The sequence below is a fragment of the Artibeus jamaicensis genome, unplaced genomic scaffold (genome assembly GCF_021234435.1).
Source record: "Artibeus jamaicensis isolate MK-2021 breed Jamaican fruit bat unplaced genomic scaffold, CSHL_Jam_final contig_484, whole genome shotgun sequence".
Lineage (NCBI taxonomy): Eukaryota > Metazoa > Chordata > Mammalia > Chiroptera > Phyllostomidae > Artibeus > Artibeus jamaicensis.
In genome coordinates, this window is record NW_026521859.1 from 3,005,384 (window position 1) to 3,018,084 (window position 12,701).

At 44.6% G+C, this 12,701-nt stretch overlaps 1 protein-coding gene across 1 annotated transcript in view; it reads left to right on the top strand.

Annotated features, from left to right (window-relative positions):
* The window catches only part of CILK1 (ciliogenesis associated kinase 1), a 34,680-nt gene that overhangs the window by 7,518 nt on the left and 14,461 nt on the right, over window positions 1-12,701 (top strand). Inside the window, exons 3-6 of the mRNA XM_037159544.2 lie at window positions 483-604; window positions 1,548-1,627; window positions 10,704-10,836; window positions 11,532-11,703. Of these exons, the coding sequence (XP_037015439.2) occupies window positions 483-604; window positions 1,548-1,627; window positions 10,704-10,836; window positions 11,532-11,703 (507 nt within the window). The remainder of the gene's footprint in view (window positions 1-482; window positions 605-1,547; window positions 1,628-10,703; window positions 10,837-11,531; window positions 11,704-12,701) is intronic.

A 12,701-nucleotide genomic window follows, 5' to 3' on the forward strand; every position in this document is an offset into this window, starting at 1 on the left:
AATAGAGCAAGTTGTAATCTTTTTGCTGGTGGAGGGTCTTGGCCTTCAATTTATAAAAAACACCACGTCTGTGAAGCCCAGTACAGTGAAGTGCAGTGAAATGAGGTGTGTCTATACTACAGCAAGCAAAGCCTCACCTGCCAACTGATTTCTGTCTCCGCCTCCCGGGCGGGAATTCTGTTATCTGGATGGAATGCACCGAAGACAGCCCTGGCCCACGGCCCGGTGCTGATGGCAGCCAGAAATACTGGTCAAGGTCGAATTGACCTTCCAGTCAGTTCATCAAGATAGCTGTCCCATGTAAAGTTACTATTGATTTCATAGGAACACCATTTATTAATTTATTGTTAGAATATGACTTGTGGTATTTCTGTAGCTTTTGAACTAGGTGTTTCTTCCCGAGTATATCTACACAGGGTATTTTTCTTTTTCAACAACAGGTTTTTTCCTCTAATTTTTTGTTTTTCTGCCTTTCTTTTTAGTCTTTAAAGAAACTCAACCATGCCAATATAGTAAAATTAAAAGAAGTTATCAGGGAAAATGATCATCTCTATTTTATCTTTGAGTACATGAAGGAAAATCTTTACCAGCTCATTAAAGAAAGGTATGGTTTGGTTTTCATGATCTTAGAGCCAAATATTGCCAAGTGGACGTGTTTTCTCCCTGGTTTTTCAGTCATGTTGCTTAGGCTCTGCTGTTGAGAACTGCCCATCAGGTGAGGGGCCCGACCCGCATTCCTATTTTAAATGCCTCGCTTCATAGAAGCTAGTTTCAGTGAAGCCGTTTTCATGTTTTAATGGGCTATTCTCCCAAAGAAGGTATTGAACAGATACTCTGCAGTTCTCTCTTCCCACAAGGACACGTGGGGCAGAGCAGCTACAAGTCGGGGAGTGTAATAGCTTCATTCATTTCAAGACCTCCATCGGAAACGTCTGGTTTATTTCAGTTCCTTTCTCGCCGCAGTGCTCAGGGGCCTGCGTGCTGGGTGGAGAAGACTCATAAAAAACTTACCTGCTATGGCAGTCATGAACTTTAAAAGTGACGTGTGTAGGACCTCTTGGACACATTCTCTTGGTGGCGAGTGGAAACCATTCACAGCACCCCTCAGTGATTCTGGAGAACAAGTGTCGTCCTCATGGTCCATAAGGGCAGGGGAGCTGCATCGTTTGCCCACCAGGGGAAAGAAAATGTTACTGTCTACTACATGTCATAAAGCCTCAAGGGTTCCCTGTTAAATGTTTTTAAGTTATAGCTTCTATGATGGAGAGAGGAGATTTTTATATGCTACATTAGAGGGAATTGTATTGAGGGGGTTTACTATAACATATTTCATCACTGCTTTCTAACATAACTCAATATATTTGGGGTATGTCAGGTCATTTTCTTGTATGCATTTATGGCTGTTTTTCTCTGTTCTTTATTATCAAAGGATCTGCTCAAATTAGCACGTAGGCTAGTATTTTCCTAAGTTCTAACCGTATAACCAAAATGAATCCATTTTCATTTGTAAATCTAGGTTTGTAACTCTTTTCCTCTGCTCCATACAGAAATAAGCTGTTTCCTGAGTCTGCTATAAGGAATATCATGTATCAGATATTGCAAGGACTTGCATTTATTCACAAACACGGTAGGTGATTTGGGTTACTGTTCTTGTGGATGCAGCAAAATGTTGTCATCAGGTAGATGTAGGTAGGAAGCTTCGGTGTCTTTTGTAACTGATTCCCAGTAAAGGTTAAAGAATTGAGAGGCTGACAGTGGATTTTGGAATACATTATCTTCCGTTACTGGATTTCTGAATATTCCTCATTATTTATCATGTCTGTGTATTCTTATTCTTTAGGCTTTAGCATTAAGCTTGTTAGTTATAGATCTAAAATTATTCCTGATCATTAACTGGTGTATTAATGAGAAACCTAAGATTAGGATTTAGAGAAGTTTCACATACTATGTTCAACTCAGTAGCTAACATGGATTTACTGTGGCTTCTCATTTTCCTAATGTATTTATATATCAGTTTACTCAAAAGGGCTCAAAAATAGTCTAACACAGGAAAGTAAAATGATTAAAAATTAGAAAAGAAAGACAAGGGCACAGGCAAAACACGTTATAGCTCTAGCCAGGGGAGGGGTTGATCCACAAGATGCATATCAGCATGTTGTGTTTAAGTCAAAGAAGCAGCTATGGATTTGATGCTGAGCTTGCTTTCTGACGACGCAAAATGTGAAACATGACCAATTACAAGCAACGCAGTTTCCCCAAAGTAAAAACAGTCCAGTTGCCCAAGAGAAGCAGAGCTATTCCTGGTACCAAGACAAAAGAGGTTCTCTTACATGTGCCCTTGTTGAGGGGACTTCATGGTAAACATAGTGATGGGTTAGTTTCATGTCATGTCCCTCAATATAGGACAATTATATCACCTGATCAGAGAAGACAGTTCTGCTGAGGCTCAGTATAATTCCCTCTAGGGGCGTCTGCCTAGTCCAAGGGAAGATGTAGAGTACCTAGAGCAGCAATTTTCAACCTTTCCTTCCCATGGCATGCATGAACTACACCAAAAACCATATTTTTCCCGATCTAACAAAAAATACGTATTATTTTGATTTATTTACACCAGACAGCTATTATTGTGTTGGCTGGTGTCATTTTTTATTTGACAATCTGACAACCCAAGAGAAACAAGGTCAGTGCCCCTGACTAAATAGTCAGGTATTGCATGTTTTACAAATTCGGACAGCGCTCTGGTTGAAAATTGCTGATCTCGAGGAATGGATGGCCACATACCCTTCAGGAAATCCTCTGACACTGTTGCTCTTCTTAGCTGAGATTTTGAAAGAGACTGATTAGCAATGAGTTTGAGGTTATATTTTCCAGCAGGTATCTGGGGCATTACTAGTCTTTGTTACTAACTGGACGCAGACCCACCTGTGGTCAGATGGATACCTTCTGGTGAGCACAGAGCCATGGGAGGGACGTGTTCATCAGTAGAGCCTGGAGGCCCCTCAGGAGGTGACTTGAGGTCACTTTGATACATAGACAGGTGGGCAAAGTGGCTAATCTTGCACAGACAGAAACCATTCACTCCCAATCTAAGCATATCATTGCCATCCATTGCAAATACTACACCAACAATGAGTTTCACTACTCCAAAAGGAAGCTGTGTGGAAACACTTTGATCATACAGTCAGTTCAGATTTGACACAAATTGGTAGTGAGTAGAAAAGACATTGTGCCACAGCATGGGTCACAGTCCATCGGGGTGGTTCTTCAGCCCTTAAGTGCCCTCTCACAGTTAGAGACTAAATGAAATGCAAACAACAGACGGAAGCTATCTGTGCAAGTTCTTGTCAGCCTCAGGCACATGCTGAATAATCAGCGCGTAATTGCAAGACTGAGTCAACAGGTAAACCAATTCTAGGACAAAGTTTTTAGTAAAGATATGTCTGCTTCTGCTGAGATTGATCAAGCTTGCACTTTAGCCCACAGTCACCAGAATTCACAAGGGATGATATGAATTTGCAAAATGTGAAAAACTTATAGTAAGACATCAGGGACAGATGGGGCTGAGAAGAGTCACTTATTAGATGTAGGAGTCCAGGAAAAAGAAATGACAAGAAGTCAAAGAAATTCTCAAAAGAGAAAGGTCAACCAGAATGTTTTCATTGTGGACCAGTCATAGCATCTCAATTGCTTGGGCTGTTTTCAGTGCTACCAGCTGAGCAGGAGACCTGAAACAAAGTTGACAGTCTTTGGCTTCCTTTTATTGTGTTTTTTGCTGCTTTTATGTGACTCAGATATTTGTTGCCAGAAAGAACATGTAGCCTTTTATCCAGGTCTCTACCTAGCCTATCTGACGAATAGGCTAGGTAGAGACCTAGCCTATCTAGCTATCTACCTACCCATAGGTAGCCTGTCTATCTACCTATGTGCCCTCATACATGTGCATACATATCTCCATGCACACAAACCATCATGTACATGTATCTACAGAAATACTCCCCTACACACATCCTTGCACAAAGGCACATGTATGTGTGCACACACAATATATATTTACATCCAATAATTTAGCTTCCATACACTGTTGTTTCAAATCAGCCCTTTGGAACTCCGCACTGTTAGTTTCCCTTGATATGTCGTAGACACTCAGATAGTATATTGGAAGCTCAGTTTATTGAGAAGGTCCAACCATCTGTACTTCTAGAACCCCAGCTGCTACGTATCCAGTTCTAGTTGTAACTTAATAACGTTTCATCTGTTGCTTTATTTCCATGCCAATTTCTCATGTAGAAAGGAAAGGTGGTATCTTTTCCTTCCAAAGAGGTTCAGAGAGGTTTAAAGTGCTCTCGCAGGCCCCACTGTAATAAAGTGGTAGAGCAGAGATTAGCTCAGACACCTGCGCCCATTAACTCTGCTTTACTAGAAAAACCTGTCCTCAAAGCAAACAAGAGAGTAAGAGGTTAAAAAAATAGTGATGATAACTGTAGGTTGATGCTAATTTTATAGGTCCTACCTCGTTTTTGTTGATAAATGATTTTTGGAAACTTTTAAATGGCATTTATATAGTATTTGACTTTGGTTAACTGCACATGTAACTCCATATTATTTCTTTCCTCTGGTAATGGTAAAAATAACAATAATAACATGAAGCACTTCACAGATCTCTCAGGTGATTTTCAGGCTCTGCTCTGGTAGCTCGCTCTCCTCATGCAGAGGCGCATTCTGCCCCCAGGGAGGACACTCCTGTGGGAGGGGACAGCAGCACTGCAGGTGTTGCTATGGCCATAGTTCCTGTCACTGAGACTTTCCCCGCACAGGGAATGAAAGCATGATTCTGCTTGGGGCTGACTGAGCAATGCCAAAGCATATGCACTTTGCAGGAATTAAATAATTAATGCACGCTGTTTGTCATCCTTAACCTGCCCTTACAAATATTCAGGTCACACTTATCCATGCCAGCAATCAGAAATGCACTAGGGGGCTTGGAGAACAGTGTTTTGCCCCGGGAAGTAGCTCTCTGCTTCTGTGCTTTACCACTGTCTGCCTGTGCATGACCTCGAGTTGCCCTTGGCCTTTCTGTGTGTGGCTGTCCTTGTGGCCTTCTTTATAAAAACATTGTGTAGGTTTAAACGTAGTAATACCTGTGAAATTATAACTTCCATCACAGAAAGGTATGCTACACACATCACAGTGTCTAAGTATTCTCTGGTTAATTTCAGATGTTCATATCAGGTTCATCGGTAACAGAATGTGGCAGAGGGGAGAAGGCCTTCTTTGTGGCTGATGGTTTCCTTGCCCCAGGGTTCATAATGAAAAGTAAGCATAACACATTTTCTGCCAGGATGAAAGAGAAAATCCCTTTGTTATTCAGTTGGCATGGGGTACCCTGAAATTAAATTGAAGGGCTGTTCAATACCTGAATTATGAAAGCCAGACACTTTGAACAGGAAAGTTCTTATCTTAATAGCACTTTGCTGTGTGTTGACCCAGCTATACAGGTTTGCACTGTGAATCAGAAGGGCAGAGGAAGAAGTGGACTCTTGTCACAGGCCCAGTGCACACATCCGCAGAACGTGGACCTTGCCCAGAGTCAGTTCAGAGCGTAGCACCACCTCCTCACAGGTCATGGGGCACATCATTAGCCCCGTGAGCTTTGACTCTTATCTGCAAACGTGGAGCTGTGTCTGCCTCTGCACTTTACCGGGTTGTTGGGAAGAGAACATGAGAGGATTCGTACTACTGATAACAGCAAGCTCTAGCAAGGTGCCAATGTGCTAAACTCTGTTCTAAGAGCTTCACAGATACTAACACATCGAATCCTGCATAACAAAGCCCATGAGATAGATGCCTTTATTTCCCCATTTTACAGATGGGGGAAGAGAGGCAGAGAGGTTAAGTGATTTGCCAGCCAGTGAACAGAATTGGGATTTGAAATTGGCCAATCTGATTGGTCTGTACACTTAACCACCATACAGTATTGCCTGTCATATAGAAATAGTAATGTTTTATTAAAATAGTGATGAAAAGTAAATATACATGACATGAGGTTATTATATTTTTAATTATCAAGGAATAGAGCTCATTATTCAGTGATGAAGAGAGCAGAGGGCTGCATCCTGCAGACACACTCATGAATGTTCCTAGTTGTAAAGGCTTATGACGGTGCAACAGACAGCATATGTCAACTGACAGATACAGTTTTCACCAGCCAGTTGTAGAGTCTGTTTGCAGTTCGTTGTTTTTCCTGGCCATTTTCCCTCTGATTGTTTATTTGGGGCCTGAAGTATGATCCATAGAAAAGAAAGCTGCTTTGAGGGACACATGGGAACCAGAATCTTCTTTCTCCCCATTTCATTAGTGCACATGTCCTTGTGGAAGTGGAATTAAAGACGAGTGAGCAGTGAGGGAAAGTCCGGCTGGTGGGAGGAGATGGTCTGTGTTTCCGGGAGCACAACCCAGGGTGGAAGCAAGGATATTTAATTCCTGCAGTGCAAGAATAGTTGCGACTTCCAGTCAGGGTGGCAGCACAGGTAAACACAGCTCGCCTCCTCACACAACCACATCTAAATTACAACTAAAATACACAATCATCACTCAGAACTGTCAGAAATTGAGTAGAATGGCAGTCTGACAACTACAGAATTAAAGAAACCACATCCATCTAGATTGGTAGCAGGGGCGGAGATAGGGAACGAGCTGGTCCCATGTGTACATGTGATGGATAAAATTTTGGAAGGGACATTTTGGGAATGAGGAGTTCCAGCCCCATAGCAGGGCTCCTAGCCAGGGTCCCAGTGCCAGGAAAATAAGTCCCCATAACTTATGGCTGCACAAACCAGTGAGGACAGAGTCGGTAGAAGAAAATTCTGGAGTCCCAAGCAGTTCCCCTTAAAGAATTCACACAGGGACTCACTACCCAGGCTCAGTCCCTCTGAGCTCCAGCACCAGAGTAGTAGCTTGAAAGACACCAGTGGCACACAGGGAGGAACTGAAGTATCTGGCATCCAGACGAGAGCTGGAGGGCAGCTTGTGCCCAGACAGAAAGGCCAGCAGAGGCTGTGGTCCCTTTGCAAACCTTCCCCTCGCAGAGCCACAGAGCCCGCAGGCGGGTGCCATATCTGAGTCTCTATCGACCTGGCTAACACTGTTTGCCTGGCCGTGGAGATCCCCAAAGACCTTATCCCACCCAATTTATGGGCCCACCCAAACTGCTTTTCCATATGAATCTTTGGTCTTGGCTAACTTCACAGCTTCCTAAATCCTACCAAATAACAGCCAGCCTCAGTGAGCCCTAGGCCCTACACCAGCAATGACCAGACTAGATTCACAGCTTGGCTTTGCCTGGAAATCTCCAAGCCCAGTACAAGTAGCAGCCATCTCAGATTGCTTTATAGCTCAGGCAGGGTGGCCCTGGGCAAAACAGAGGTGGGGGCTGACCTTGGTCAGCACCACCCAGAAAACCCTAGAGCCTGTGCACCCAGTGGACAGTTATAGACCACGGTGGAGCACCGCCACCCTGCCCTGTACGGCTGATCCTCCACAGAGGGTGGAGGTTGGTGGTCAGTGGTCACAGCCAGTCCTTGCACCTGACTGGCCTCACTGACCTGCCAACAGCAGTAAAGTATCAACTACCAGAGGAGGGTGTACTCTGCCCACATGAGGGACACACCTGATTTCTCAAAAGAAACATTGCAGACTAGAAGCTACTAGCAAGAAATATTCAAAGTCATGAAAAGCAGGGCCCTACAGCCAAGACTGCTTTGCCCAGCAAAGATATTTAGGATCAAAGAGCAGGTAAAAAGCTTCCAGACAAGAAAAACTAAAGGATTTCATCATCACCAAACCATTATTATATGAAATGGTAAAGGGACTTATCTTAAAAAAAGATCAAAACTATGAACAATAAAATGGCAATAAATACATATCTATCAGTAATTCAATCTGAAAAAAAAGACTAAGCAAACAGGAATGGAGACATAATCATGGATACAGAGATTGTTTTGATGGTTGCCAGATGGGAGATGGTTGCCAGTGTGGGGGAGTGGGTGAAGGGGTGAAGAGGTGAGGGGATTGAGAAGTACAAATAGGCAGTTACAGAGTAGCCAGGGGGATGTAGAGTACAGTGCAGGAAATGGAATAGCCAAAGGACTTATAAGCATGAACAATGGACAGGAACAATGGTGGGGGGGGTGCCTGAGGGACTGGAAGGTGCTGGGTGCAGGGAGGCAAAGGGGGAAAAATCAGGACAACTGTAATAACATAGTCAGTAAAATACAATTTTAAAAAAGAATCCTTGTATCTGAGTACAAGTCGAAGTGATGGGATGAACAGAATAGGAGAAGATGCAAATTTGTCGAGGGGTGTTGTGGGTGGTGGCAGTGGGGCTTGGGAGCTGGAGGACAAACGACTCATTATAAGAGAGATGCCACATAAGTTTGGAAACAATATTAGCTCAACAAAAGGAGAAAAGTGGAGTCTAAGAGGAGAAACAGCTAATCCGGACTTGAGAGGACCAGAACCACAAATGCACAGCTATGTGCATTGAGGGGGACAGAATAGAGCTCCCTAGTATAACAGCTGTGACACATTTCTTGGTAGGATTGTAATTCACCCACCCACCGTGACTCGCTTTTCCCATCTGCTCAGTAAGAAAACAATGCCCACCATTTCATCCTCACTGGGGTGTTTCCAATGCTCTGAGTTTTTAGGAAGAGAAACCATGGGCTCATGGTTCATACATTTTAAGGGGCCACGGGAGTCTTCCTGGGTGCATTGACAAAAGATACTTTCTAATAATTGCTTGAGCGGTTTCACATTCTTAAGTCACGTCCGAGGTGCAGTGAACATGCAGTCAGGCCTCCTGGCAGCTGGGTGGCGCTCTGAAGAGCAGAAGGTCCGAGCACAATGACTCAGATGCACTAAGTCTTAGACCTCGCCCACTCGGTGGGCGTCGACCATCTTTGTTTAATTAGGCTGAGAACAGGCCGTCCAAATTTGCCTACAACAGAAATTCTTTCTTTTGTTTTGAAGGCCATTTTTGACTAACACTGAATTAATTATTGTTTGAATTTATTGAGTTCACAGCCTCAAGTTTGGTTCTTCCTATAGTTTAGGTTTAACTTACTCTTAATCTGATTACAATACTTAAGAAGTTGGTGTGAGGGAGGCCATTACATATTCATTGGTACAATGGCAAAATAGAGAATGAAGCGAAGTCTGGATGACGGAGGTTGGGATCAGTAGGGACAAAGAGTGCAAGGGTACCACGTTGTTACAGGGGATCAGTACAGTGACCCTGATCGGGACACGCTTTACACATATTGGTGGTGAGTATTGGGAAATGAATTTATCTCTTTAGATAGACTGGAAGGAGTTCAGCCTTGTGAAATAATTTAGCAAGGAGCCATGGAAGGTTTGTGTGTGTGTGCGTGTGGATGGGACATTGACAAGGGAAAGACAGAGTTTAAGTAGTGAGGAGGGTGAGAATCAGACAGGCCACAGCGAGGGAGGCCTGCTTGAAAGTGGCAGCACAGGGGCAGTGGCCCGAAAAGGGCACGCAGGACAGATAGCAGGTATTTCAGTGAAAAAGGTGACAGTTCAGGACTGTTTGGGGAGAGGTGGGTCCAGCCTCACCACAAGGTGTCTGGGCATCTTGTCAAAGGTTCAAGGACAGGTGGCTGGGGCGGGTTGCTGTGGGATGGCAGTGACATCAGTGCTGTCATTAGACACGCAGGTCTAGGAAAGGGTGGAGAAGGCGCAGTAGATGCGGAGATGGGGTATTGCCAGCATAGAGGTGGTTGAGCAACAGTGAAGATCTTCAATGAGGGCCATTAATCTCTCCCATAATGTGCTAGTTAGGACCCAATTTTCACAACCTTGGTAATAGCGCATAACAACTAATACCATTTAGCAGCATTAACTAAATGGTGTTGAAATGGGGTTGAATTTCCAGTTTGGGTGTTCCATTGAGTTTAGGGTACAGTAATATACAATAATGTGTTTTTCAGTGAGACTCTATGTAAGGGGAGGGCTCTGGGTTTTCAGAGCCATGTGTCACTACTCAGTGGCTGTCTGGGTGCACCCAGAAGGCTGGCAGGTTGGGTGGCTCCCAGAGCTTTGCTGTAGCTGAGACCTGCTTCCCACGTGACGAGTTACCTTTCTTTGCCTCTCCTGATGTGAGCTGCAGCTGTACCTGTCCTTCTTCATTAGGCCAAGTAGTATTTAACATTTAAACATCTGTTGCAGCACATACCAGAGTCTCAGCTATGAGGAAGTCATATTCAGAAATCCCTTGTTTCTTGAACAAAAGTTGTAATTGTGTTTCTGCTGTGGTATAAACTCTCAGTACCCATAAGACTTTTCTTTTGAAATATTTTTTCCTTAGATGACAATTTCTTTTTGCAAAGTTATCTCAGCCCATAACTGTGTTTCGATATTTTAAAAGAAGTTTTCTCCCTTGGCAAAAAAAAAATTATGAAGGTCAACTTTGGAATAATTTTACATTTTGAATTCATCAAAGGGAAATGAATGAAGTCCTTTGAGAGGTCCAGGGGACTCCGCGTTATCAGTGGGACGAGTGTATAGCGGCTTCAGTGTCACGCCAGACTACTTTTGAAATTATAGCTTTTATGACAAGGGCAGTAGAGCTGCAAAGACTAATGCAGAAGCAAGCTCGCCCGTGGATTCCTTCTCCACTATCTCTCCAGGCTTCTTCCATCGGGACCTAAAGCCCGAGAACCTCCTCTGCATGGGACCAGAACTCGTGAAAATCGCAGACTTTGGATTGGCCCGAGAAATCCGATCAAGACCTCCCTACACAGATTATGTGTCTACCAGATGGTGAATACCATTTTCCTCAAAATTATTTAATTACATTTGTTTAAATCTATGTCACTATACTGAGGATAATAATGTCACAAACATGAACTTTTCACTAAGAAACGGTGCAGTTTAAAACATGCATTTGTAGGTATGTTGGCATCGTGCGAGGTTTAAAAGCTTGTGTTGTAAATAATTTTCAAAGGAAGTCTGTTATGCTTTTCCATAATACAAATAGTATTTCGTAGACCTTCCTAAAGACCGTTTACTAAGATAGTTGTATGAAAGATTCTCCAAAGACCTGTCTGAATAGCTAGATTATTGCTATTCAAACTTCCAGACCCTAAGGATCCGATGTAAGCAGTTGGCCGTGACCAAGAGGTAGCCTACAGACAACAGGTTTCGTGTTCTCTCCCTCCCTTTTCCTCTTCTCTCACACTCCCTCTTTTCCTCGCTTTTACCCTCACTCTCTGTTTCTCAAAGTGTCTACAGAGAGGAGTCCTGTAGAGACACACTCGGTAGAAAATACCGTAGGACAGAGAAGCCCTGTTTGCCACGGCAGCCGCAGCGGTTGGCAGTGCTCGTGTGTGCGTGTGCCACTCTGAACTAGACAGAAAGTGGACATGTATAAACTCTGTCGCTGAGAACTGATGACTTGTTTAGTTTGCTTCTGGCCAGTGGGAGCAATAACAGGCAGGTCGCCTTTGTGCCTCCAGGTACAGGGCTCCGGAAGTGCTCCTGAGGTCCACCAACTACAGCTCCCCCATCGACATCTGGGCCGTGGGCTGCATCATGGCCGAAGTGTACACCCTCAGGCCGCTCTTCCCCGGGGCCAGTGAAATTGACACAATCTTCAAAATTTGCCAAGTACTGGGGACTCCGAAAAAGGTAATGACGCGGAACAAAGGCTTGTGGGCCGCAGCCAGCTCGCCGTCCCTCTGGCCCCCACCCCGTGCAGTGCTGGCACGGTGATCACCTGCCATCCTAGAATCGCTCCCTCAACCTCAGGGACCCTCCACTGCCCACGTTCTCAGACACAGCCGCCGGGTTCCCTCCTCCTGCTCTCCAGTAGAAGACACTTGTCACAGCTCCCTCTGCTGGTTTCTCTGTGGCGCCTCGCCTGCCTTGCTGAGTTTCTCTGCTGTCACGGCTGCAGCCCTTGTAAGCTGTTCAGAAGTCTCCTACCTGTGACCTGCAGCCCGCGTCTCCCTCCTTCGTAGCTCCATTCGCACGGGTACAACCCTCTGAGGTTGCCTCCCGCCACCCTCCCGCCACCTCAGACTCAGCACGTCTGACACAGTGCGCCTTTTCCAGAAACTTCTTCCAGAGAACACAGACACGTTGGGATGTTTTATGTGCTTCTGACCTTGCATGTTGTGTTCTATACTTTAGTTACTTCTAAATTAGTCATTTATGTGTTTTATTGTTTTACATCATCACTGCTTATGGGATTTCTTTCCATCGTGCTGAGACATAGTTGACACACATTGTTGTACAAGTTCAAGGTGCACCCAACCTCTTTTTGTTTGCCCCCAGCTGGTGTCCTTCCTTCATTCTCCGTGTCCATCTGCGATCCTATCCTGATCCCAGAGCCCCAGCCTTGAGGCTGCATTTCCCTTTGATCTTCTCTCTTCTCCTTATTCCTCTTCCCCTTACCTGAGCATTGGGTCCTTAAACCCTGTTGAATATTGCTGCACAGTCTCTCACGTGGCTCTCGTCCTTGGAGTGCGCCACCACCTCCACCCCAGACTGGGCCGTGCTCGCCCTCCCTGCCTTCAAGTCTTTGCCCTCCAATGTATCCTTCAGTCTGCAGCCAGCGCACCTTCTTAAAGAACAGCTCTGGTACTCTACCTCCCTCCTCAAAAGATTTGCTGGCTTCCTATCAC